At 42.8% G+C, this 27,471-nt stretch overlaps 1 protein-coding gene across 1 annotated transcript; it reads right to left on the bottom strand.

Moving 5' to 3' along the window:
• Nucleotides 1-499: 499 nt before the first annotated feature.
• On the bottom strand, nt 500-6,915 carry TP53INP1 (tumor protein p53 inducible nuclear protein 1). The gene is made up of 3 exons (XM_007934857.2): nt 6,804-6,915; nt 5,894-6,251; nt 500-749 (listed from the first exon to the last, which is right to left on the bottom strand). Exons 1-3 carry the CDS (start codon nt 6,913-6,915, stop codon nt 500-502), a joined length of 720 nt encoding a protein of 239 aa, XP_007933048.1.
• Between the last annotated feature and the right edge of the window lie 20,556 nt (nt 6,916-27,471).

The following is a 27,471-nucleotide window of genomic DNA, read 5'->3' as shown; positions in this document are numbered from 1 at the left end:
ATCACAAGTTAATGCTCATGTTAGTGTGTAAAAATGTATTTGTTATACACAGAAAAGATTATCAAGTACTGGTCAATAAAGTGTATGGCTGACCCTGAGAATAAATTTTTGCTTACTCAAAAAATTAAGTAATACAAAATAAAACGAAATTGAAAGATGCCTATTTTCACACTTGGAAAGAAATGTCTTTAAAATGCTGGCTAACTCATGTATACTTCAAAAGATTTAAAAGCATCCCCAACACCAAACACTAATTGTATTGCTGTGTTTCCAAAAACATTCTGAAAAAGTTTATGAAAAAAGTAAATGTTAAGAGAAAGGCATTATGTGATATACAAAGCAAGTAAATCTGGTTTTCAAGACAGTGTCTAAACACACTGATAAAACCAGGTGATTGGTCATCAGTTGGCTGTAAAGAGAATATCTTCATTGTACATCCACACACATCCACACATACATGCACAAACCAAGAGAAGCCAACCAACAAAACTTGAAATTCTCAATAATTGTACTGACGCGGGCAGGGCTGATGAACAACCCAGCCATTGTGCTTGACCTGCCGAGAATGGCAATCCCTGGTAAGATTTTGGCGACGAAGGCTATTTCTGTTCAGAGACTGTCTTTCACTGTGTTCTTTTATCCACTGGGAAGGGCGAAAGCTCTTGGGCTGTTCCAGAAAAGTTGTATGAGCAGCGAGAGCTGCAACATAGCAATGAATGTGCTGCCCCATTTCATTCTGACCTTCCACTCTGAAACAGAAGAAAGTGAGGATGTGTTAAATAACAGAGTATACTAATCATAAAGTTAGTAAAATTTCTAAATAACTATGTAGTATTCCCTCCAAATCTTTTATCAAGGTTTTTTTTACAAGTTGGAAAATCCTATCACTGTCCTCAAGGAGTTCTGGTGGTGCAGTGCCTAAGGCACTTGACTACTAACCAGAGGGCTGGCGGTTCAAATCCACCAGCCACTCCGTGGAAGGAAGAGGGGGCAATCTATTTCTGTAAAGATTTATCACCTTGGGAACCCAACAGGGGTCACTATGAGTTGCAATCAACTCAACAGCAGTGGGTTTGGTTTTGGTTTTTCATCACTATTTGCAATACTGTTCATGGTCCTTGACTCACCTATACAGCACATCTGTATCATTCTGAATTGCTGTTATGTATATTGTGTATTATACTAAACTATTACATTACATATTACATTATGGTCAATCTACATTAGGTGCAAATATCTGTGATCATTATTTCTTCTATTGTAATACCACTAGAGTATTTACATATTAAAGTAGTATTTTAAAAATTAATAAAACTGGAAAAGTTACTTAGTAATTCGATTTGCCATACGAAGTTGTGTGGTTGAAAAGACCTTCGCATCTCATGGCTGACAGATAAGTTTATATTTTGTGAGCACAATAACTAACAAGAAACCTAAAATACCGATAGGTTTAAAATAATAGTAATAGTAGTGGAAGAGAGAAGCAAATTTTAATAGAAATATGCTATATAATTCACTATAAATAGACTATTATAAAAAATGCTTTACACTTTGAGTGAATTTCAATTACAGCATAAACTCACATCTATCTATGTGCTTTTCTGGGAGGAAAACTAACATTTATTGAGTATCTGTATTTGCAGACTCCTTTATAAATACTGTTTATTTTAGTTCTCACCATAATCTTAAAGGGTAAATATTTTCATACCCAACTTTTACTGACTGATGAGGCTCAGAGATGTTAAGGTCACAATTATTAACTGACTCATCCAGGATTCTAGTGCAGGTTTTACTTCAAGACCATGGTAATGAAGCAGAGTTAAGACCGATGCACTGTGCCAAAAGCACCTTCTCTCCAATGTTCTAGGACACAAGCTGTATCTAATGCATCTATGAATAAGAAATTCTACTCATTTAATGTTTTTCTAGTTAAGAAGCTACTGCTTATTATAGCATATAACACTGAGCTTTTATTTATGTCACAATGGTGTATTTTGGAATGGCATTTACATGGCAATGTCATAAAGACCCTTGAGCATATAATCTTAAAATATGTCTATAAACATTACAATTATTACATGTTTTCTATATTAAAAGCTAATAAAATAGGATTGGTGTAAGCTATATTAATATTTAACATGAAGAACTGAGATTTTTAAGGGTTACTTTACACCAGAAGGACAGTTAAATACGCTGCCTATAATCACATGAGGAAAAAAATAATACTTTAATATACAGTATTAACTTTTTAAATAGTATAATTAAAGCAGTTCATATTAGGAAACTAAAAGAAAGAAGTGGAAACTAGAATAAAGAAAGTGGGTTTTAAGCGGTGGGCACCTTAAGGCCTTAATCTCCCTGTATAGGCTGATGACACATACCCCACAGTCTCAAAGCAGATATACTTACTCTGTGCCAGTGAGTCTTATAAGCAGCTTTTCCTGGCCCTACAAATGTTAAATGGTGACTATTAAACCACTAGTAAGATTTAAAATGCTATTTTAATTTTACTGTAAAGATGTGGTCAACTTCTTCATTAAACTAGTTTACTTATGGGTCATTAAAGTCACATATATCACTTAAGCTTATGATAGCATATAAACCTTTACAAACAATATTTATAAAGGCTAAACTGTAATAAAATGCATACGCTAAAGCCATCAGTAATTACACAGCACCTTACTTCTACATGCTTTATGGTAATATCCCCAAGGATAGACTCAATCTAACTTTTGAAAGACATGAGTTATTTCCTAGTCAGAAAGTATAGATGTTTACTTCACAGCCATCTTCTTAATTTTGGTAACACCTGATTTCTATCATCTTGCTTTAGTGGGCTTTCTTAAAACAATTTCAAATCCAAAACTAAGGAAGTTAAAAAAAATAGTTATTATAAAACTATAATCATTTGCAGGACTTTCTTATATGCAGATAGAATTCATATAAAGTTCAGTGTGTTTCTTTGATCCTTTTATATGGAAAAGTACATATTAGTTTAACTATCCTATATGTTATATCTATAACATGTGAACGTAAAAACAATCAAGATACAAAAAAAACGAACATTTTCACTGCATCAAAACTGCAAACACACAACAACCAGACGCAGTGCATGGCCCTGAACTGGATACTAGTTTGGATGAACTCGATGAAATATTCTTAGCTTTACCAGAGGAATCTGAGTATGGTCAGGGTTGTAGGTGAAGTGAAAATTTACTGCAACAAAAAGGTAGAGATCATTACCTAAAGAAGCAGATTTTAAAACAATATATAGCATGATCTCATTTAGGTCAAAAATGTATGTGTATGTGCCAATAAAAACCTGGAAGGATATGCCCTAAGGTGTTAACAGGACTCATGTCTGGGTAATGATGTCATTTAAAAATTTAGTTTTTGCATACTGCATTTCTCTTTCTGTGATACACATGTACTGCTTTATAAAAATAGTATTTTACAATGCTGCTGTATTATGTATGTATATACATACTTTATACATTGAAAGTAAATATACAAATGCCAGTTAGTTTAAAGTAACTATTAATCATGCTAAATGCTTCAATGGAATTCCTTAAAGGTGAGATCAAGATCAGGTGGGAAGAATTTTTAAGAACAGAAAAATTAATTTGAAGCAACTATAAAGCAATTAAATCAATCCTAGTTTCCAAAAAAGATTGTATTTAATTTATTGTTGTGGTTTGGGTGAAAGCTCATATTTAAGATTTTTGTTGGAATCCTTGAAATGCTGACCACATGATAAACTCTAACAAGGAAGCAGTTAAAGGCACGTTTCCCATCAGAATTCTTAGTTCTTCTCAGTGTGAAGCCTGCCATCCTATAACTATGCAAGTAAATTGTCTTTCTTCTTGGTACAAGCAGATGTTTATCCTCAACAATGATCACTGAGACTTTAGTGTAAGCAACTCTGTTTTAAGAATGTTTCTATACTGTTGAGTAAACAAATAATGAGCCAGTGTGTTACTGCTTGTCTAAGATGAGCGTTTCCTATTCAAGTGCCTCTGAATTTAAGAGTGGGAGAGGTGCAAGACTAGAAAGTCTGATGTCAGTTAGTTAACAAATTAATAAGCTGCTTGGACCGTATTTATATTTGGCAAACAGGAAACGGACAGATACACACATACAGTGGTCCAGTTAAAGTCAGAGCCTAAACAATCTAAAAAAAACCACACACCCCCCATTAACTTAACTTTTCATAACACATTTTGTTTTATGACATTGCAAACCCCACAGTGTAACAGCACTCTTCTCACTTCCTCCCTGTGGTTACCATTTCTCTTTGTCCTTCTTTCCTATCCATTCCTGCCTTCTGAACTTTCACCCTGGGCAAATGCTGCCCTTTTGTTCAAAAGGGGCCCTTTTATTTTCTTTTTTTATTTATTGTGATTTGGGTGAAGATTTACAGAGCAAATTCACTTTCCATACAGCAGTTCACATATACTTTGTCTCATGTCATTGACCACAGTTTACCACAGCTCCCCTCCCACTTCCTCCCCATAGTACCACTTCCCAGTGACCATCCCTCCATACTCTCCTGCCCTGAGCTGTCTCCCTGTGCATAAGCTGCCCTTCTTTCTCCCGTGATTGTTCTCTCCAAGGAGTGTGTCTACTTGAGGTAAATGTTTAACTCATATGCCTGTACTTTGGCTGGAAACCACAGGTGTGGGTTCAATTCTGGACCTGAAGGGCAGCTAGGGGCCATAGTCTCAGTGGTTCCACCAGGCTCTATTGGACCAGCAAACCTGGTCCCAACCATCTTTTTTTTTTCCTCCAAATGATTTTGAGTTTTGTTCCACATTGTTCTCCCTCTCTATGCAGGATCTCCTACATCCCTTCCAAGTGGATGACAGTGGTAGCCGGGCACCATCTAGTTCTTCTGGTCTCATACTTGTATAGGTTGCAGATCGGATGGTGTACCAGTCACTAGGACTGATTGTTTCCATTAATTTTGGTTTTCTTCTTTCTTCTTTGCTCTTGATGAGGAGAGACCCATTGTTGCATCTAGATGGCAGCTTGCTAGCTTTTAAGGTCCCAGTCACTACTCACCAAAATAGGAGGTGGAACAATGTTTGTATAGTATGTTATGCCAATTGAGCTTGATGTGAAAAGGGCCCTTTTAAAGACAGAACTAATCACAGGAATATTCTGTCTAGCATTCCCAAAATACTTTAACACCACAGGAACATTCCTCTAATGCACATTATGGACTAGCTAGCGTTTGAGCTCAATAACATAGTTATGGGTTTTATTTCAGTGGGTGGAAGCATCATGAATATATTCTGTGGTTAAAGTTGAGTGGGTGTCTGTAAGTTTGTCTTGGTACATACCAGTCGTCACTGACCAAGTACCCTCCCCAACCTGTCCATGCTCCCAATCTATCTGCTATTAAACTTTTCAGACCACGTGGGTCCCCGAAACAGTAACAAAATACTGCTTGTGTGTGAAATCTTTCCTCACTGAGGCAAAAAGCAACTCTTTTTGAACAATGTGGTAATTGTCGTTTTTTTACACTTAAGATTCCTCTGTTAAATCCCATTTGATGTGACCTAGCTAGGACTATCTGGAGGACATTAAGAGTTTTATTTTAAGACATAGTATTCTAGTCAAATTTGATACCCTAAATAATCCAGTGTATATTAGCAGAAATCTTTTCTTTACACTCAGAAATAGAATATTATAAATGAAACAACTCTAACATAGCTGGGCCATGGTTCAACTAAATTTGTTAACAATCTAAAATAAAGTTTTTTCATACCATCACCCACCCTATGCACTATGCACATGGCTTCATGAATCTCTGACAAAATTACTTTGCATCTTTCAAAAATTTAGTTTTGAATTGTAGTGGAAATAAATAAAATGACAATACTGAACATACCTGGCACTGCTTGGATTGTGAAATTCGTCAGGCCCACAGCTGGCCTCGGTGAGGCTGGGGCAGGAGTTATGCACAGCATACACAGACATGCTGGGATGTTCAATGAGAAGGTTTTCCATAGGACTGGTTTCCACCTTAATCGTGGTTAATCCACCTGCAGTAAAACATGGCGGAGGGGTGATAAACCAGCTCTCCTCCATTGGGCAGGACTCAAACTGGAGGAAGCAGGAATCACTTGTATCAGCCAAACACTCAAGAGACGCAGGTAAACAGGAAAAGACCGAAGGGTGCTCAGTAGGTGACTCTTCACTGATGTCCTCAACTTCCTCGTCCTCTGCCGAGAACCCAGCACAGGTGTCTAGATTGCAGTCCACGGTGTGAACAGTTCCACAGGCGGATGATTATCACGGTGATAGTCATTATGGAGCCACCCATCAAATTCAGAGCACAGAAAAAGAGGAGACGATACTATTAGGTGGTGCTTATATACCTCTATTTACGTTAGAAAAAAAAGATTTATATTCCTTCATAAAGTGATCATAAAACAACTTCTGAGCATCAAATGTGTATGAGATGGATTACGCTGTTTTTTTGGGAATAGTTTTAAGAATGTTTCTATACTGTTGAGTAAACAATGAGCCAGTGTGTTACTGCTTGTCTAAGATGAGCGTTTCCTATTCAAGTGCCTCTGAATTGAAGAGTGGGAGAGGTGCAAGACTAGAAAGTCTGATGTCAGTCACTTTCACTGACTTATCATCTCGCACAGGATGTTTCCTGTGATTTTTAAGACAGCTCTTGTTTATTTACATTTAAGGGCTTAAAAACTTGCAGAGTTACTAGTTTAGTTATGTAAAAATGGAGATAAAAAACTTTCTTTTACTGTGAAGACTAACTACTAGTAGTACCTTACCTATGAAGTCAACAAGAATCCATTCATCATCTTCTTTCTCACTAAATTCTGGTTCTTGGTTGGGAGAAGAATTAACTTCACCGGCAAACATTTTATTTAGCCTCTGCAACATTATTAAGGCAAGATGGAGACTTTGGCTGGATGTCTTTATAGCTGAGATTTCAAACCCTATCTTCAGTTAGCCCAGTGGCACCACCAGGAGATTAAAGTGCACAGGATGCTTATTCAACTTAGATGACAAGCAAGAAGAGTCATTAGCCCTAAAATGAAACAGAAAAAAGGTTATTTCAAATCAGCATGTATTTGTGTGTATTTTAAAGGGACACAGCCATAGGCACACATGTACACACACACACACCTTTAGAAGAAAGAACATGGCTTGGCCTACATTCTGCAGCTATTCCCTTCCTGCAGGAGTCAAACACAATAAATTCAACATCTTTCTTTTACAAGACATTATGATTTGAATACTCCAATGCAGCTTGTAAGGGTCTTAGGAGTTGTAAGTCTCGGAGTAAAAGGGAAAGGTGATATTTAACTACCAGGACTCAAGTGAACCCAGCAAGAGTGTCCTGTGGCACCATTGTGCCAGGCTCTCACCTTTCCCTGGCTCATTCTGCCTTCTGCTCTGTACTTTATATACCCTTACACATACCTAAGTATATTGAAAAATCTGTAATTATACTATACTTTGACCTTCAAAACAATTCCTACAGCTGGCATGGAGAAACTTACACTGGAGAAGACTGAAATGGCATTGAACAGCACTGGAAATGTCCCTTTGGATAGTAGCTAAGCAGGTAGGTGCTGCAGGCAGAGGGCCTGGTTTCAAATCCTGAGTCTGCTGGTCGCTGCTATGAGTTAAGAAGTTAAACTACTTCAGAGGTGAGTTCTAAATGAGGAACTCCAGCCCTGCCTGATCTTATTCTAGAGTTCCAGATTTATATATCCATCACCACCTGGCTACCTGATGAACATCTAATATCCCAAAGAGAACCTTTCATTTTTTCCCCCTATAAACTTACACACACGTACACTCCCCTTTCTCAGTAAGCAACAGCAGCAGCTAGCAGTTGTTCAAGCCAAAAACCTAGCAGCCATCTTGACTCCTTTTGCTCCTTATCACCATCCTTGCTGCTCCACACCTAACCCAATCCAAACATCGGCAGGTCCTGTTGACTCTGACCACATGCATAGCTTGATTCACTTTTCTTCATCACTCACATCCTAGTTTAAGCCAACTCAGCATCTCTCCAGGACTTTTCCAACAGTCTCTTCCTAGAAGGTCTCCCCAATCCTTCTCTTGTTAAAATAAGATAATGCAAGGCAACATATGTAGCTAGAGACAAGGCACAAAGTTCTCAGTGTCAACTATTAATATTCCACAAATATTTACTGAATACCTATTAGGCATCAGGCATAGTAACCACAGGGGAGATGGCAGCGAACCAAGCCCTCCCATAGGAAATGTAACAACCAAGTGTGATGAACACCAAGGAAGGAGAAGCACTTTGTGTTCCTCAGGCCTAACTTGGATGGAGGTCAGGGAAAGCATCCTGGAATAAATGACTTCAATCTTGAATGGTTGAAAAGATCAGTGGTGGAGGAAGAGGGAGAACACCACTACGTGATGAAAGCCTGCAAGTGAGTAAGGATGTGGCACCTTCTGTCAACTCAAGATCCAGATGGAGAGTCGTGATAGTAGGGCTGAGAGCTAAACCAAAACCCAAAACCTGCAGGCCTTTGTAAGCCTGAAGTTAAGGAGAGAATGAAGGCAAGCAAGACCCAAGTTTCCAGCTTGGATAACTGAGGGACAGTGAGACCATTAAGTGTGATAGAAACACTGCAGAAGGTACAGTTAGGCCTTTGGGAAATCTGAAAGCCACACAGCTGACGATGTCCAGCAAGCAACTTAACAGAGGACTCGAGGGTTCAGGAAGAAGGTCTCTGCCAGGGGCACGTATTTGGGAGTCATCAACTCCAGAGGGAGGATGGAAGCCTTAAGAGCACACAGATCACCAGAATGCTGAGAGTGCTTCACAAGACAACTTTATTTTTATCACAAATATCAGCTCTGTATCCGTAACTTCAGATTATTGATATTTCACATTCCAAATAATAATCTTTAATTGTAAAAACAGTCAGGATCTGTAGTTAATGAGATTCCTGGTTCAATTCCTGTGTGCAAATTGCACCACTACAGTTGCATGACATTTGAACACTTTTGTGGTCACAATTAATCCTCAGTCATTAATTATTAAAAGCAAGTAAACAGGAAGTGTTACTTGCATAATCAGTCTTCCCGAAACCGGTGTCTGGATGGCAACGTGGCCAGAGTATGAAGGCTGGACCTCTACTAAGAAAACCCACGTTCAGCTTTATGTTGTATATAAGAGAAATCAGAACAAATATGAGTGGTGTAATAACCTGTATCTCTAAAAATGAGGTATCACAAGGTCTGAGGTAAATGTTTAAGTATAAAAACTACAAAGGAAAAACAAAAACAAAACAAAACTTCAAAATCTTTTTCTGTTTCCTTTATAGGGATAGGTATTGACTCTAACTGTAATTCTATGCATTTTGAACCAGCTGAGAAAAGAATCCCAATTCTCCAGAGTATAGGCCTGAACTCTGGCCCTACATCAGCTAAGAAGCTGCAGCTGCTAGGTGGGGAGCAGAGAGTCCCACAGGGAAACCCTTGGCTTGACCTGCAAGAACACCTGTGCCCCACCTGTGATGCTTTGTGAGGGCAAGGCACTGGGACGCAGGACGGGTAAGTGGCAGCCATGAAGCAGAAAACATTGCTGGGGCCACTGTGGTTGGGGCTGGTGCTGGCCTCACTGATGCAATGGTCAACTCTGGTTACAGCTCCAAAGCCATGTAGCAGAAGCCAGCTATGCCTGGCATATACACAATTCTACCACAGACAAGGCTTCCCTGGACGAGCTTTCTAAGAAGTAGTACAAGTTACCCTCTTGGTTTTTTGGAGTCAGATGCTGCTTCCAGATGTCCCATATCTCCTGCAAGGGCAACCAACCTCAGGTGAGCAGAGTGTTCAGAAGTGCAGCTAGGCGAGGGAAGAGCTAATCCCCCATCTCACCTGAGTCACTGCTGCTATTTACATGACATACCTGTGAAAGCCTCGTGGGAAGGACACCGAATGGAGCCTTGGAGAGGTGGAGATAGTGCTGGCTTAGGCACCAGCAGATGGATCTTCAACAGGTGGCTGGAGCTAAACAATGTAACCCTTCTGAACCTTCGTTTCATCACTGGAAAGAAGAGGAGACTGTGTTAGATTACCTCTCCACCCCTGGCAACTCTGACCAAGCTAGCTACACAAAGCAAAGATCCTTTGGTCCTGCTTTTACAGGCATGAGAAAGGACAAGGAGCCTAATGCACTACTGAACACTGATAAGCTAAAACTGCAATGTCCAGTGTGGTAACCACTATCTACATTAGGTGACGAGTGTGACTGAGGAACTACATCTTTAATTTCAATACACTGAAATTTCAAAGCTGCTAATTTATAACAATTTTCAGAAACCTTTAAGTATGTTTGGAACAATATGGGTTTGTGAATCTACTTTTTCAATTGCAAATTTTATGACATCCAAATATAGATCACATACTTCTAATGAAGATTTTGCATTCAAATTGAGATGTGCTATTATGTATAAAATATACATTGGATTTAAAAGAGTGAATACAGATAGGCCTGTAAGCTGAATAGCTACACCAGGGGGATGCGCTCCTTAGAACAGTCAACCATGGGAGGTCAGAAGGGCAGCATTTGCACAGGGAGAAAGCTGGGCAGGCAGGCGGGCAGGCAGGCAGGCAGGCATAGACAAGAAGGACACAGGGAAGGGGAACCACAGGGAGGAAGTAGGAAGAGAGCTGTTCCATTGTGGGGATTGTAATCAGTGTCACAAAACAGTGTGTGTGTGTGAACTGTTGAATGTAAAACAAATCTTTGTAAAATTTCATCCAAATCACAATAAAAAGTTATTTAAACAAATGAAAAATGTGACATATATGATTTTTATATTGATGAGTCAATTAAGTAATTTTGGAACTATATTGATAAAATATCATGTTTAACATTAAATGTGGCTAGTAGAAAATTTACACACACATGTGGTTCACATTATGTATTTCTACTGGACAGTGCTGTTTCAGAAAACTCTTTCCAAAACCTTAATGGCCTATCCTCCTCCTGATGACCCCGGTGCTATTCCTGCCCAGTAACTGCTACTCTTGATCTTGGCTCCTGCCCAAGAATGGAAGTGCTAGATGAGGCTGGTTCAATGTGGTGCTAAAAGGCAAAGTTAGAGCTTTAGATTTCATTCCTCACCATGTGGTCACTGACTTTTTAATAGTCACAACTCTAGGGAAATGATAAAACTGAAGTGAAAATTCCAGAGTAACCATGTGTCCTGAGAACAAATTCACAAAGACAACTCTGGAATTTGGCAAAGAAGGCTAGGTGGGGTAGCACCGCTGTTCTGAGGCACCTGCAAGCTTTCAGCTGCAACCAGCCTCAGCCTAGCAGTCTCACGCCAGTGCGGAAAAGAAAGTGTCTGGACCCAGGCATTCCAAGAAGGCAGCTTTGTCCCTAGCTGTCTTGGCTCAAGATAGTTCACCACTCCCTTAAATAAATTATGACTTTTCCATTATAAAATGAATAACACCACATTATAGAAAGTTTAAAAAGTAAATAAGGAAAACCTCACTTCTCAGTCTACTGCCTTGCTACAATCATTGTAAGCATACTGATGCATTTTCTTCTAGTTTTTTTCTCCTAAATGTAAGGTTTCTTTTTATCATAGTTGTAGTTTAGTGACTGTATAAGTACGTATCCTGCTCTTAACATTTTATCAATGCTTTTCATATTACAAGAACAGAAATGCTTTGTGGGTAGAGGAAGGTGTCTGTTTAATATTTAGGGGCAAAAGTCCTAGTTGGAGAACCTGGAACTTCCAGGGTAAGAGCTGCTAGTCTGGAGAAGCTTTTAGTATAATTTATTTTCTCATTTTTGAGATGGGCCACTAAAAGAGTGTGTTGTGGTAGCTAACAGCTGGCTCTGGAGTTAGTTTGCTGTTTGAAATCTTGGCCCTGCTACTTCCAACCTGTGTGAATTTAGGATTTTATTATTATTTGCCTTCCCCTTCACCCAAGGTCATATGTGTCTACCCTCTAGTTAGTGGTTTACCCTCCCTTTCCCACCCACGCTGGTAACCATCAAAGAGTATTTCTTTTTTTGTGAAACACTTTTCTTGACTTTAAAATAGTGGTCTCATACAGTATTTGTCCTTGTTTGACTGACAAACTTCATTCAGCAAAATTTAGGATATTTAGTAACCTCTTCGTGCCTCAGTTTTCTCATCCATAAAATGGGAGTAATACTTAAAATCCTGCTTTATAGTGCCAGTGTAAGGACTGTGTATACCACTTAGAACAGAGCCTGACACATACCAGGCACATGTTGTTGTTGTTGTTATATGCCGTCGAGTCGGCCCCGACTCATAGCGACCCCTCCTTGGGTTTCCGAGGCAGTATCACTACGGAAATAGGATTGCCCAACCTTTCTTCCGAGGAGTGGCTGGTGGGTTTGAACCGCCAGCCTTCTGGTTAGCAGTCAAGTGCCTTAGCCACTATGCCATAGGAAATACTAATTATCAGTTCATGACAGGCTAGTTGTGTGAATGTGGGTAAATCATTTAGCATCTTTGAATCTGAGTTTCTTCATCCGTAAAACGTCTATATAGTAATTTGAGCTCCAGTTTACTGAAATATTTACTATGTGGGAGAGGCACTTGAGGCACTTGTCCCATTTTACTAAGAGGAAACTGAGGCTCAGACATTAAGTAACTTGTTCAAAAGTGACAGAGCAAGCCTGGGTGGAGTTGGAATCAGAGCCCGAGGCTGTCTCATTCCAAATGCCTTGCCTTCCCCGTGTATGATTTCTTAGGCTCCTGCCAGTGTCAACTCTTTCCTACGAACTCGAGAACTGAGTGTTTCAGTTGGTTTTGGCTGCCAGTAGGCGGCTCCAAAAAACAACACTTTAAAAGCTTTTTTAAAAAAAGTTTCTTTTTTTTTTTTTTTTTAATTAAAAAAACCCCACAACTTTCATGATCTAACTTCTAAATATGTGTACAGTTGTGGCTTCTTGAGACAGTTTTCAGAATACCAGGTGGCTAAACTCACACACCTTTATTGAAAAGTGGCCTCAAAATTTCTTTTATATCCCCTCACCAGTTTAGAAAAATGAACGTGTTGATTCAAGTAATTTTAAATCGATCTTGAAAAAACAAGCCAAGGAAGCTGGCTCTGCTTGTTCCACGTCCACCCCCATCTACTGAACCAGCTTCCAGCTCAGCTATTATTCCCCCAGAGACCTGCCACTGACTGCCCTGGAGGCTGAAATGACAGAGGACAAAGATAGCACTAAGTGGTAATTCATAGCCCATTAACCTTGAATTTTGAAAGCAAGACTCCCAAGAGAAACAGAACAAAAGATGGATGAGAAAACAAAAGAGACTTTGTTACAGAAATTAGTAAGGTCCTGGGTTCCAGGCTGAGCCTTTGAAAATTATGCTACCGGGTTTCGTAATTAAAGTGGCTACAAGTGAAAAATCAAAAGCAGCCCTGTGCTTTTCACATCTGCAAATGAAAACAGTATTTCAATTGCCAAGCAAGTGATTTCAGGGTTCTGGCTCTGTTCAAATGACCCTAAAGGTCACGTTTTTCCTCCTTTTCCCAGGCTACTTTGCATACAGAAAAGGTGTCTTAGCAACGGACGCCACATCCTTGAGTTACAGTTGGAAAGACTCTCTTCCTTAACCTACTCTAAATTGGAATCATACATATGATAATTAGAATTAAGAAATACAATAAAACTGGAAAATCTGTACATAAAATTCACCTGTAGCGTTGAAAGAGAAAACCATTTCCTCTTGACTGGCTGTGTTGCCTTGAGTAAAAGCGCTCTTGTGGCTCAGTGGTTACAGCTCGCGCGGCTCGTCGATTGAACCCCCCAGCCACCACCCATAATGATTTGCAGCCGTGGAAAACCCTACGGGGCAGGTCTGTTCTGTTCTACAGGGTCACTAGGAGTCGGAAACGACTGAACGGCAATGGGTTTCGGTTTGGTCTTGATCTTGAGTAAATTACTTAATCTCTCTGAGCCTCAGGTTTCCTATTCATAAAACAGTAGGGACTGTTTCACAGGGTTATTGGGACAATGCATGTAAAGCACTCAGCGCAGTAGTATATATGGACATCGTAAGCACTCAATAAACATAAGTGATCAAAATGAATGTTGATTTTAATTGTGACGGGCAACTAAAGTGTTCTTTTCACAGGTGCAACTTCCACAGTGATGTGTGAACTCAAGTTTGGTTCAAGGAAAGTGCAATAGTCAGGCGGGCTCTTAGGCAGGGGCTGGTAGCCAGGTGGGGTGAGCCTGTGGCGCTCCGGTGCGCGACTCATAGCAGAGCGGCAGGCAGAGCAGCGCAGGCAGGGTCGGGGAGGGGAAGAGAGGCGTCCCAAGCGCTCCTCCCCACGCCAGGAGCCCCCGAAGCGGAGTCTCAACTGGGCAGCCCCAGTCCAACGGCCGAGTGCAGGACGAGGAGGAGGAGGAAGAGGGAGGAGGAGGGAGGAGGAGGAGGAGGACCCGCTCCGGCAAAGAAAACAGGCCACGTTCGGGGGAGGAGGCAGAAACCAAACACCCAACCGCCGCCCCGCCGGAGCACGGCTCAGCCCGCGTCCACCCGGCCCCTCCACCCGCGTCCGCTCGGCCCCTCCACCCGCATCCCGGCCGCCGAGGGCCCGCCGAGGGGTAGGCGGACCGGCCGCAGCCAGGGCAGGAAGCAAAAGGCTCGGACAGTGCCCCGCGGGCCGCTCAGAGGGCAGGGCGCGCGGGCGGACAAGGCGCGGGGACCGAAGCGGGGCGCCCGGGACGCGGGCCCAGCCCGCCCGCCTGCACTTACGTGGGTCCAACTCGCAGGAGGATTTGCAGCGCGGAAGGCAGACCCCGCCCTGCGAGGCGGGCGCGGCCACCTGTGCGGGGCTGCTGAGGTAGCTGCGGTGGGACGGGCCGCGCCCACGCTCTGGCCCGGGACGGCGTGCGTGGGGCCGGCTCCCGCGGTCCGGTTGCTGCGCCGCTGGCCGCCACCGCCGCCGCGCGGTCCTGCTCCTTTTGTTGTGTTGCGCTCGAAACAGCTGATCGGCCGCCCCGCCCGCCCGCGGGGCCAGCCCGGCAGCCCCGCCCAGGGCCGCGCCAGGCGCGGCTCCACCAATCGGCGGCGCAGGGGCCCCGGGGCCGCCCTGCGAGAGGTTGTCACCAACGCACGTGACCTGGCGCGGAGTCGGGAATCCCTCTCAAGTTAGGAACAAGCCCGGGCAACAAAAGCCGGGGAGCCGCGAGCAGAGAAGAGGGGCGAACGGGAGGGAGGAGGAGCAGGGGGTTTAGGGGAGGACGCCTGGCGTTGGGGCGGCTGGGAAGATGGAGAGGAGGGATCTGGGGGCGAACCGAACTGGGAGCTGGCAGAGAGAGGCAGAAGGGAGGTGTGTGCGCAGGAACCAACAGGGAGAACCAACAGGGAGGTGAGGGGAAGAGCAGAGGAACCCCGACCTCAGGGCCCCGTTGGCCAAGTGAGGTGAGGGGAAGAGCAGAGGAACCCCGACCTCAGGGCCCCGTTGGCCAAGTGAGGTGAGGGGAAGAGCAGAGGAACCCCGACCTCAGGGCCCCGTTGGCCAAGTGAGGGGTCGAGGATTTTTGTCACAAAGAGACAAAACTTTTTTTTTCCCCCTGAGAGAGAAAAGTCAAGGGTGTTAAGAGGGAGGGAGGCTGACAACCCCAAGAGCCCCGTTCTGGCTCGTGTATGGAGGAAACCTGTGGAAGTGTTGGTGTAAAGCGAGCCCACGTCTGGACTTTCTTGGGAGGGAAAGTCTGAGTGCCTGATGCTGGGAGTGCCCATCCACACAACCTCCTTTTTAAGCCACTGTTGTCACTAACACTTGGGGCCCGAAGCAATTTGCCTAAAAGCTTACAGAGGAAGAGAAGTGGTCCTCCCAGGCCTGAAGGCCTATAGGAAAGGAGTCCAGAGAGCCCTCTGCTCCATCAGGCAAAAAGAACCTTGGATGAAGGAGTTAGGAGAGCCTCTTCTTCCTCAGGGTCTGCATCTAACCTGTCATGTGACAGGGAGATTATGATCTCCCTGGTAGTGTTTATACATCTGCAAACTAGAGACGTTCACACTCGACTACTTAGTTATTTATAGTGAGGAAGGAATAAAACAGTGGGTTGGAAAATACTTTCAAAACCAGTCTGTACCCAGGTGGATTAACTGTCTGGCAAAGGCAAGGAAGTCATCTTGATGCATATGAGCTCTCATGTGTATCCTGTTGGGACTGAGATGCACTTCTCTGACCTACAAAGGAACTTATAAGGACCCTCAACAGATAGATATTACAGCATCTGACTCAGATTCTGACCTCACGATCCTATGGTCAATGCAAAACAATACTAGTTTTAAAAGATGTAAATGAAAGTGCAGGGGCTCAGCTGACATTCAGGACTAATGATCAAACTATGCTGGTTATTTGATCTTACCTTGAGTGGTAGAGCAAGACTATATATATAACTTGTCTGATGAACAGTCTCATACAATTGAATATGCTTTGGATTTTAAGTTTTGGCAAGTCAGGATATTGTCTCCTGAAATGTCATTGCTATGTTAGGAATCCAACAGTCTCTTGCTTCCATGAATAGATCATCTTCCCATTCGGAACCAAGGCATAATGACAATTATAGGTCTAATTTTTTTAAAAGTCAAATTGAGACATATCTTTTTCAACTTGAGATGGTTTAACAGTTATAGGCAAAATGTGAAAGCACACCATACTTTGTTACAATGGTAAAAGCTATATGACATAGATTGTGCTTCCAAAGATGGACACGATAATATCTCCTACATCATAAACTAGAGTCTAATTTCACTCCCTTGAATCTGGACTGGCCCTGTGACTACTTTGATCAGTAGAATGTGGCAGAAATAATTTTCCAGGACTTCCATGCCCAGGCATTAAGACAGCCCAACAGCTTCTGCTTTGTATTCTGGGGAAAGCCAGCTACATGTAAAAGGTTCAATTATACTGAGACCACCATGCTGTGAGGAAGTGCAAGGTAGGCATGTGGTGAGGTCATGTGAAAGACTCAGATGCCTGGCCAGGTCCTAGCTATTCAGCCCATTGTAGCTCAGGTACAAAACATAGGAGTGAGAAAACCTTCCTGGAAATTCCAAACCCCAGCAGATACCATATGGAACAGAGGTGAGCCATCCCCACTGAGCCAAAATTGCAGAATCAAGAGCAAATAAATAATTGTTTTAAGGCACTTAATGTAGTTTTCTTTTAAGATTGTTTTTAAAACAGCAATAGATAACGAAAACAAGGTTAAACAATATAAAGGCCTACAGCACACAGATCACCAACTCTAAATTCTACTAAGTAGATTTTCGTAATTTTAAAAATTATCTTATCTCAGCAATCATTTGCTTTCTATTTAGTCTCCTGCAGATTTATAATCTTCCCACCTGGTGCTTGTTTATCCCATGGGTGTACCAAGTCGGGGCGTGGATCGTGGGAAAACTCGGTCCCTACAGCGATTGTTTAATCACTGACGTTGTTTAGAACTGCTGGTACAATAATACAAATAATATAAAACAAACTGCCTTCTAGTTAGTTTATTATTGCTTAAAAATTCCCTCAGACTATAATATATGTATGTACACACACACACACACACATATATCTCCCTGCTTATTTCCCTCAACTAGGGCAGATTGCTCTCACCACCTCCCTCCTTAGTCAGCCACTGGCTTATCCCCCTGAATGAGGAGCAAGAGAAATGTTATCTTCCCAGCATAGAGCTGTCTGAACATAACCATCAGATCACACAGCTGCAAACCAGCCTCTCATCTGTTGGCTGACAAAGACCCAGCCAGGTTCTCTGTCTGGGCAGACACAGTGAATCCAACCATCCTTTAATTCGCGGGATAATTCTTAATGTGTTGCTATAGTACCCACTTCCAGGCTGACTCCCTGCTGTGGGGGTGACCCTTTTCCCATCTGTCAGAGTCCTCCTGTCTGTTTTCCCTGGAGCTCAATACACTTCCTTATCTGCCCCAACAAAAGGGATTCAGCCTCAGGTTTTGTTGTGAAGGACCACAGGGCAGGACCACATTTGTGCCAACATCCAGAGACAATGCAACTAATGCCCCTGCCTCCTGCTTTTGAAAGTAGGCCTTAGCCATCGCCCTGCCAGTTGAGTTGAGGCTGCTGAAGAATGCTGCTTCCTACCAAGGCTCAGATGGAGAATCCCAGAGAGTGGCTGTGCAGGGCAACCTCAGAACACAAAGCAACAAGTTGTACGGTCTGTATTGAGGAAAAGCCCAATGTGAAATCTGCCTCCTTTATTTTCAATCTGTCCATCATGAAATCTGCCTATCAACAAATAGGGTCTGCTGGGCCTTTACCATGCACCCGATATATTTGCAAGTATCTGCTAAGACAAAAGGATTTTAAAAAATTTGTTAGATTTCATTTTTGGTGAAAAGATATCTAAGAAAACATACACCCATTCAACATTTTCTGCGTGTACAATGACACTGGTTACATTCTTTGCATTGTGTCAACATTCTTGCTATCTCTACCTATTGTTTCACCATGATGAACTTAGACTCTCTGCCCATAAACATCTTCTCTGTGCTTTACTGTTGTAAATTTGGGAGCTCTGATGGCATAGTGCCCAAGGCATTTGACTGCTAACCAGAGGGTTGGTGGATTTCGTTGTAAATTTGATCTCTTAGACTGTATTTTGGGAGCTCTGGTAGCAATGCCTAAGGCACTTGACTGCTAACCAGAAGGCTGGTGGTTCAAACCCACCAGCCACTCCTCAGAAGGAGGATTGGGCAATCTACTTCTGTAGAGATACTGCCTCGGAAACCCAAGGAGGGACCTGAGTCGGACTGACTCAACGGCAGTGAGTTTGGTTGTTTTTATACTGTATTTTAACACAGATAACACACATTACATGATTTTTTGCAAATCATGCAATGCCCTCATGCATTAGTTTCCTATGCATGCTATGCACGTTATATATAAAAAATATGGTAGATAATTCTTTAAAAGAGCGTGCTGCTCAAAGCCAATATTCTTTCCTAGTTGAGTTAAATCGTCGTTTAGTTTAAAGATGACTTCATGGGATAGTTTCTGTTCAAAGATTATCTCAGGGCAGTAGGTATATGGGTTCCCCCAGTCTCAATGGGTCCAGTAAGTCTTGTTTCTGAATTTGAAATTCTGTTCTAAATTTTTCCTCTTTTTGATCAGGATCCATCCATTGCATTCTTGATCAAAAACATTCAGTCATGGTAGCCAGGTACCATCCCATTCTTCTGGTCTCATGATAAGGGGGGTAGTTGACAAGGGTAGTAGTTGTTGGAAGCAATTAGATCTATAGTTCATTTTCTTCTCACATTCCTGGGTCATCTTACTCTGCTATTCCAGGTGAATAGAGAACAATTGTATCTTGGATGGCCATTAGCAGGCTTTTAAGACCCGAGGCACTATTCACCAAACTAGGAAATAGAACAGACTCCGTAACAATCTTAGGCCAATTAACTGGTCAGACCCTCAAAACCATGACCCTAAACCTTCAAACCAAGAAAAGTTATCTCACAAGGTATTGTGGTTGTTATTGTTAGGTGCCCTCTAGTCGGCTCCAACTCATAGCTGCCCTGTGTACAACAGAATGAAACACTGCCTGGTTCTGGGCCAGCCTCAGAATCCTTGCTATGCTTGAGCCCATCGCTGACCCTCCACTTTACCAAGCATGATATTCTTCTCCAGGGAATGATTCCTTCTGATAACATGACCAAAGCAGGTGAGATGAAGTCTGGCCATTCTTGCTTCCAAGGAACATTTCAGCTGCACTTCTTCCAGGACAGATTTGTTAGTTCTTCTGGCAGTCCATGGTATTTTCAGTATTTTTTGCCAACACCACAACTCAAAAACATTAACTCCTCTTCAGTCTTCCTTATTCATTGTCAGCTTTCACATCATATGAGGCGATTGAAAATACCATAGCTTGGGTTAGGCACACTTTAGTCTTCAAAGAGGTATCTTTGCTCTTCAGTACTCTAAAGAGGCACTGGGCAGACTTGCCCAGTGCAATACGTCATCTGATTTCTTGATTGCTGCTTCCACTGGTGTTGGTTGTGGAACCAAGTTGTGTGAAATCTTTGACCACTTCAATCTCTTCTCTATTTGTCATGATGCTGCTAATTGGTCCAGTTGTGAGGATTTTCACTTTCTTTATGTTGAGGTGTATTCCATACTGCAGACTGTTGTTGTGCCCAGGTTATGAAGGAGTTCGGGGCGAGGAATTGCCAACACACGATAATGCAAAGAGCAACAGGAAAGTTTATTAGCTAACTTAAGTTAGGGTCCTTGGTTTCACCCTCGCAATGGGTTGAGCAAAAGACCCCGTGCTCTTACATTAAGAGATATTTATAGAGAAACAGGGTGGAGTAGATAATTTGGTTTTTATGATAGGGGTTTGGGAATTTGGGGCAGGTTGGAATCCCCCCAGTTTCAAAGGTGAGTGAGAGACTTCTCAGGGCCAGGCGGATCTCTTTGATATGTGCATACTCTCTGCGAAACCCCGGGGGGTGAAAGCCCTCATAGTCTTCAAAGGTGGGTGACAGGCTTTTTGGAGCCATGCAGATTTCTGATAAAAGGCTCTGAGGTATGGGACATTTACTACAAGCATTAGGGCTCAGCATGGGACGTGTCAATCTCCATACTAAAGGCTTCTGGTTAAAAGATTCTTCAGGTTCTACACTGTATGTAGTCTTTCATTTTCATCAGTAAATGCTTCAAGTCATCTTCACTTTCAGCAAGCAAGGTTGTGTCATCTGCATATTGCACGTTGTTAATGAGTCTTCCTCCAATCGTGATGCCACGTTCTTCTTTATATAGTCTAAAACCAAACCAAACTCACTGCTGTCGAGTCAGATCTGACTCATAGTGACCCCCTCCTTGGGTTTCCTAGGTGGTATTGATGATAAACAATAAGCAAATAGATACATAACGTAGTGCGTACAAGGAGTCCCTGGGTGGGGCAAATGGTTACTAACTGGAAAGTTGCCGATTTGAGACCACCCAGATGTGCCTCAGAAGAAAGGCGGTGACCTACTTCTGGAAAAGCAGCCATTGAGAACCCTGTGAAGTGTCCAGGCCTGGGGCACTGGGATGACCCTGAGGCCTAGTGGCCGCTCCATGATGATGACCAGGCTCTGGCCTCTCACTACTGGGAGCTGGTGAAGAACTGGCTGCTTCCAGTGGGCATGTGGGGCATGGGGTCTGTGGGGCTGCTGTAGGCCACCAACTGGTGGCTGTTCCTGGACTGGGCGCCCTACATCAATGGCAAATTTAAGAAAGATGCTTGACAGAGCTGTCTCCTGCGGTTTCCTTTGGTATCTGATGGTGCTGGCTCCTCGCATTTCAGCGTCTGCTGTGCCTGGGACAGCCAAGCCCTCAGGATGGACATTGAGGAAATCCACAACACAACTTCAGATTTTTTACGTTTCTGAAAATGGCTTTGATGTGTTAATGCACATGGCACTCTGAAACTGAAAGCTGCACTCTGAAACCTAAAGAAAGAAAGAAAGAAAACCCTACAGAACCCTGTGACACATGCAAGGTTGCCAGGTGTCAGAACTGATGTGATAGCAACTGGTTTTGCTGATGTAAATATGCGAGTTATCAGCTTTTGATAATAATTAAAGCCATAGAACTGGATGAAAGACCAAGGGAGAGAATATGGACAGAGACTGGGTCTGGGGTCTGACATTTAGAAATAAAGAAGGACAAGGGGTATCAGGCCAAGAAGACTGTGGAGGAGCAGTGTGCTGAGTGTGGTTCCTGAAAACCAAGTGCTGCAAGTGCTTTAAGAAGGAAAGTGTGACCAGCTGGGCCAGGTGCAGTGGAAATGATACCGTGAAGACCGTGAAGTGGCCTCTGGAATCAGCAAGATGATGGTCAGTGGTGACCTTGGCAGGAATTGGTGGCTATGAATCCTGACTGGAGTAGTTAAAAAGAGAATGGAAAATTACAAGAAAGAGAGAATTGGAGGCAGTTAGAAAGTCTAACTTTGCTGTAAAGGAGAGCAGTGAATTACGGTGGAACCAGAGGAGAATAGAAGACAGGAAAATTTGTCTTTATTTTGTAGTTTTACTGTGGGAAAAACTGCAGCTGCTGGTATGCTGAGGACAATGGTGTAGTTGAAAGGCTGAAACTGTCCTTGCAGGGGAACCCACTGCCATCAAGTCCATTCCAACTCATAGCCACTCGCGTTGGGTTTCCAAAGCTGTAAATCTTTATGGAAATAGATTGCCTTTCTCCCATGGAGCAGCTGGTGGGTTTGTTGTTATGTACCGTCAAGTCGGACCCAGCTCATAGTGACCCCTCCTTGGGTTTCCGAGGCAGTATCACTACGGAAGTAGATTGCCCAACCTTCCTTCCGAGGAGTGGCTGGTGGATTTGAACTGCCAGCCTTCTGTTTACCAGTCAAGTGCCTTAGGCACTATGCTACCAGGAGAGAGAGGAGGGTAATTACAGCAGCAAAGTTCTTGAGTACCTGAGAAGGGGTGGGATCAAGAGATGTTATATGACCTACTTGGGTCACTTAACTTGTGAACAGCAGCACTCACACTTGGCCCCAGGAATTCTAACTCTGAGATTCTAGTCTCTTTCCCACCAAACTACAGTTCAGTTCCCATCATTGGGAGCTGCAACAACCACAATTATCCCCAGGGAAGGCAGCAGAGGTACACAAAGGAGGAAACCAAATGAAGTATCAAATTATAGCTGTCCTGGACTACCTATAAGGATTCCTGGTGGCAAAGTGGTTGGGCTGCTAACTGAAAGGTCGGCAGTTCAAACCCACAACTTGTTCTAAGGGAGAAAGATGTGGCTGTTTGCTTCTATGTAGATTGCATCCTTGGAAATCCTATCAGGGCAGTTCTACTCTGTCCTGTATGGTCATTATGAGTCAAAATCAACTCAGCTGCAGTGGGTTTGGTTTTTGTTTTTGGACTACCTACAGACTACCATACTCAGGACTTGGCAGGGGGTAAAAGAGTTGAGATAGTTAGAGAAGAGATCAAAAAATTGATGAGGCTCTATTTGACTTATTGATGAACTAAAACACTCCCAGAAAGTCCAGTGTCAAAGGTGGCTGAGTTTCTGGAATCTGACCCAGCATTGGCCTCTGTATTTGAGTTGGGTTGTCCCGTGGTTTGCGTCCAGTTCACTAATGGGCGTTTCAGATTATTACATCATCAGGTTTTCATATGCAGATTGCTACCGCCTTTCACCAAGGCTGGGAACTCGTGGCTTTGTGATTTCCTCCTACAAACTCCCTTATCACAGCCCTTGCATGTCAGAGCCCAGATGTTAAACAAATCAATAAACAAGCCTTGGCTTCACATTTTGTACAAATTTAACTGACCAAAAAAAAAAAAAAAAAAATCTCTTAGCTGCTACATAGCCTGTGTCACAAGATCTCTGCCTGGAAACACTTCCTTGGTTTTCTACTTTTTTTTTTTTTTTTTTTTTAATAGCAGCTTTATTGAGATAGAAGGAGCTCTGGTGGTGTAGTGCTTAAGGCATTTGATTGCTAACCAGAAAGTTATCAGTTCAAAGCCACCAGCCACTCTGAGGAAGGAAGACTGGGCAATCTACTTCTGTAAAGATTTACCACCTCGGAAACCCAAAGGGGGTCGCTGTGAGTCAGAATCGAGTCGATGGCAGTGAGTTTTATTGAGATATAATTCACATGCCATACAATTCACCCATTCAAAGTATACGGTGCTTTAGTTTTTAGTATATTCAGAGTTGTGAACATCTCCTTCTTGACACTGTGGTTTTACCTGAGTAGACAGGTCAGACTCCCAACCTCAATACTGATAGGCTTATTTCAGTGTTTCAGTCACAACAACTTCCAGACTTGTAAAGGTTATCTGACCACGACCTGTTTGTCCGGTTGTCACACTGTGGTGACTTGTATGTTGCTGTGATGCTGGAAGCTCTGCCGCTGATATTTTCACTCCCTGCAAGGTCACTCGTGGTGGGCAGATTTCAGAGGAGCTCCCAAACTAAGGTGGAAGAAAGGCCTGGTGATCTGTTCCAAAAATTAGCCAATGAAAACCGTATGGATCACCACAACGGAATACTATCCAATACAGTGCCGCCCAGAGCTCACCTGGATTGGAGGCACTCAAAATACACAGTGGCCGCAGCGGACTCAGGCATCGACCTGGCAACATCTTGTTCTGTTGCAACTGGGGTCGCCAAGAGTCGGAGCCCACTCGATGACCACTAACAACAGCAAAGATTATTTGAAGGCAACTGGACTGCTAACCAGAAGGCTGGCAGTTCAAACCTACCAGCCACTCCTCAGAAGGAAGGTTCGGCAATCTACTTCTGTAGTGATACCACCTCAGAAACTCAAGGAGGGTCGCAATGAGTCGGATCTGACTGACGGCAGTGAGTCTTTGAGTTCTCTGGTGCCTGTGACTTCACAGCCGATAAATTGTCCACATTCAACCACTGAAAATACTCAGTATCTATTGCATGGTCAACTGTTGTGGAATGAGATAAACAAGTAATTGAGGGAGCAGTTTTTAATGCAGTAAGGGATGGGATACCTTACTTGGTACCCAGACAGTGGTGCCTGAATGTTCATAATCAAAATAGCATAAGACTAAATCTTTACGTTTGTTACACATCTTCTCACCAACTCTTTCCCCTAAAGGCTCCATTTCATTTTCCTCCAAAGTGTTTGTTTTGAAACCACACATGTCTTCTTTTCTCTCATGGAAACCACCTGTAGCAGCAACCATTGGAGCCGCAGCAAACATTTGTTTTTGATAACAGAGTATTTTGAGTGTCTGTGGTTTCAATTTCTATTTTTGTCCCTTACTGTCGTAACTTTTTTTAATCTCTTTATGCCTTTTACTGGTAGTTTTGCATTTCCCAAGCATTTGCCCTCTGCCAAACACATCAGCTACGTAGACTTTGACAAGGTTGTTGCAAGACTCGGCTCTCATCATTATCACCAGAAAGTGTCTTGTGAAAGATTCCAAAACACTAAGAGGCAACATGTGGACCTTTTTGGCTTTGTATTGATAATGTGCAATCATCCCCAAACGTTAGAAACCATGCCAATATTCCTTTTCTGAAATTTTGACCTACAACTCACAGGAACACAGAGATCCCTTAAAAAAAAAAAAGAAAGAAAGAAAGGAAAAACCAAACTCACTGCCATTGAGTCATCTCCAACTCATAACAACCTCCATTGGGTTTCCAAGGCTATAAATCTTTGTGGAAGTAGATCACCCAGTAGTCCTTCCACAGAGCAAATAGTGGGTTTGAACCACTGACCTTTTCATTAGCAGTCAAGTCCCTTATCCACTACACTACCAGAGCTCCTTACAGAGATCCTTGGCTAGTGCAAATGGTTTGCACTTGACTACTAACCCAAAGGTTGGCAGTTTGAACTACCCCAATGGCACAGTGGAAGAAAGACCTGGCGATCTATAGGCTTTTCTATCCTGTAATGTATGGAGTCACTGTGAGTCAGAATTGACTTGATGGCAGCATGTTTGGTTTGGCAGAAGACCATAGTAGAATAAATCACTCAATCTTAATAAGAAAACTTGTTCTCTTGAATTTTATTCTGTTTCTAATGACTTACTGCATTCCGTATGCTTTCATCTACATTATTTACATTGGTCCTCATGTTAATTCAGTGAATGAGTCAGGGCAATCATTATCATTCTCAGTTTATACATCAGAAAACTAAGGTTTCCTGGCTAACAAAAAAAATACGATTTATAGTAAAAAGTAAGTGACTTTATTATTATTATTAAAAATAAAAGGTAGGTGATTTGAATGCTAGTCTAGAATTTTTCTTACTGTGATACTGGCCATTATAAATGGTTATGATTCTCCACCTTAGCTGCCTCAGAATCCTCCTGAGGGCTTGTTACAACACACACTGCTGCCCCCCCCACCCTCAGCATTTCTGATTCAGTAGCTCTGGAGTGGAGTTCTAGAATTTTCCAATTCCACACTCATGCTCAACCGTATTCTTTCTTATCTTCTTATCAGCCTCCGTTGCAGGTAGGGTGACCAAGGAGATGTAAGCAGCAGTCTTCTGGGTGGAGATTCCAGGAAAACTTGTGCATTCTTGAAGAATGGAGCTGACTTGGCTCTTCAAACTACCTCCTTCTTCCTGCCCAGAACGTGTCTGCAATACTCAGAGGTGCTGCAGACATCTTATGACCAACACACTAAGTTGGCAGGAAAGATAGGAAGAGGCTGAGTCCCTGGGAGCCCTGAGAGTTTTTTTTTTTTTAATTTGTTTATTTATTTTTTATTTTTTTGAGTTTGTTTTTTTTAATCTGCAGACTTATTTTTCTGTGAGAAAAATAAACCTCTAATTATTTAAGCCACTGTAGTCAGGCTCTCTGTTACTTGCAGCCAAATTGATCCCTAACTGATACAGAGAAAAAGGAGGATAGAATGGTCCTGATGTTCTATATGAGAAAGGGTGCTTAACAGGCATTTATGGAGCCTCTCTGCAGCTGACATTGTGCCAGACGAATGAGGCATACTCCTGCCCCCAAGGTGCTCACAGTCAAGGTGCAACGACCACTGTAAATACATAAATAATAATACAGTGTGACAAGCATGGAAGTGTAACCAGAATGCTGTGGAAACCCAGAGAAAGCACCCTGCATGGGGAGTTCAGGGAAGGCTCCCAGGAGGTAATGTGGGAACAGTCTTGAAGGATGAAAAGAGTATACCATGCAGAGAAGAGAATAGAAAGCTTTCTGCACTTGTGTTTCTTCTTTTTTCTGCCCTTGATGGCCAGAGGCTGGCTCAGGCACGGGGATGCTGGGAGAAGGACTGTGGCAGGATTTCTAACTAGACAATAGACGGTTCCCAAACCCAACCAGCCACCAGGGCCCATAGCTCAAAGGAAACTCAAAGTCCAAAGAGCCAGGTAGGAAATTATGAGACTGGCAAAAACCCCTAACAGAAATCCGAGGCCAAAAGACCACACGAGAGCATAGGGCACATGAGAAGGGGGCAGGGCTGTAGCCCAGTAACCCCCAGGAGGCTCACGTCTCAGGCAAGCTCAGCATTTCAAGTCATACCCCATCTATATCTTATCGTTCAACTTTGTTTTTGCTCTCAGCCCCCATCCTCTTAGACTTGTGGGAAACTGACTCTTAGGTCTTCCTGGGGTTTCCCCCTGCAGTCAAGGCTATGCTATAATTCTGATGTCTGCCTCAGCCTGCAGGGCCCTTCAGTCCCCCGCACTGATGTTTCTGTCACAGGAACCCTGGTTGTAGGTCCCATCTCTCATGTATCGTGGGTATTTCCACCAAGCGTCTGATACATTCTGGCTGTTAGTGGGCCTGAGACCTCTCTCTCCTCTCCTCATGTCCAGGCATCTCTTCTTCCTCTGGGGAAAATCCTTTCCTCTATTCTTGTTTTCATTTGAGACGTACTTTTCACCTCAAGCCCTGAATG

Source organism: Orycteropus afer, unplaced genomic scaffold, assembly GCF_000298275.1.
Source record: "Orycteropus afer afer isolate SDZICR_OR568_19922 unplaced genomic scaffold, OryAfe1.0 scaffold00021, whole genome shotgun sequence".
NCBI lineage: Eukaryota > Metazoa > Chordata > Mammalia > Tubulidentata > Orycteropodidae > Orycteropus > Orycteropus afer.
Note: the sequence above shows the minus strand (reverse complement) of the source record. Positions and strands in the feature narration are given on the sequence as shown.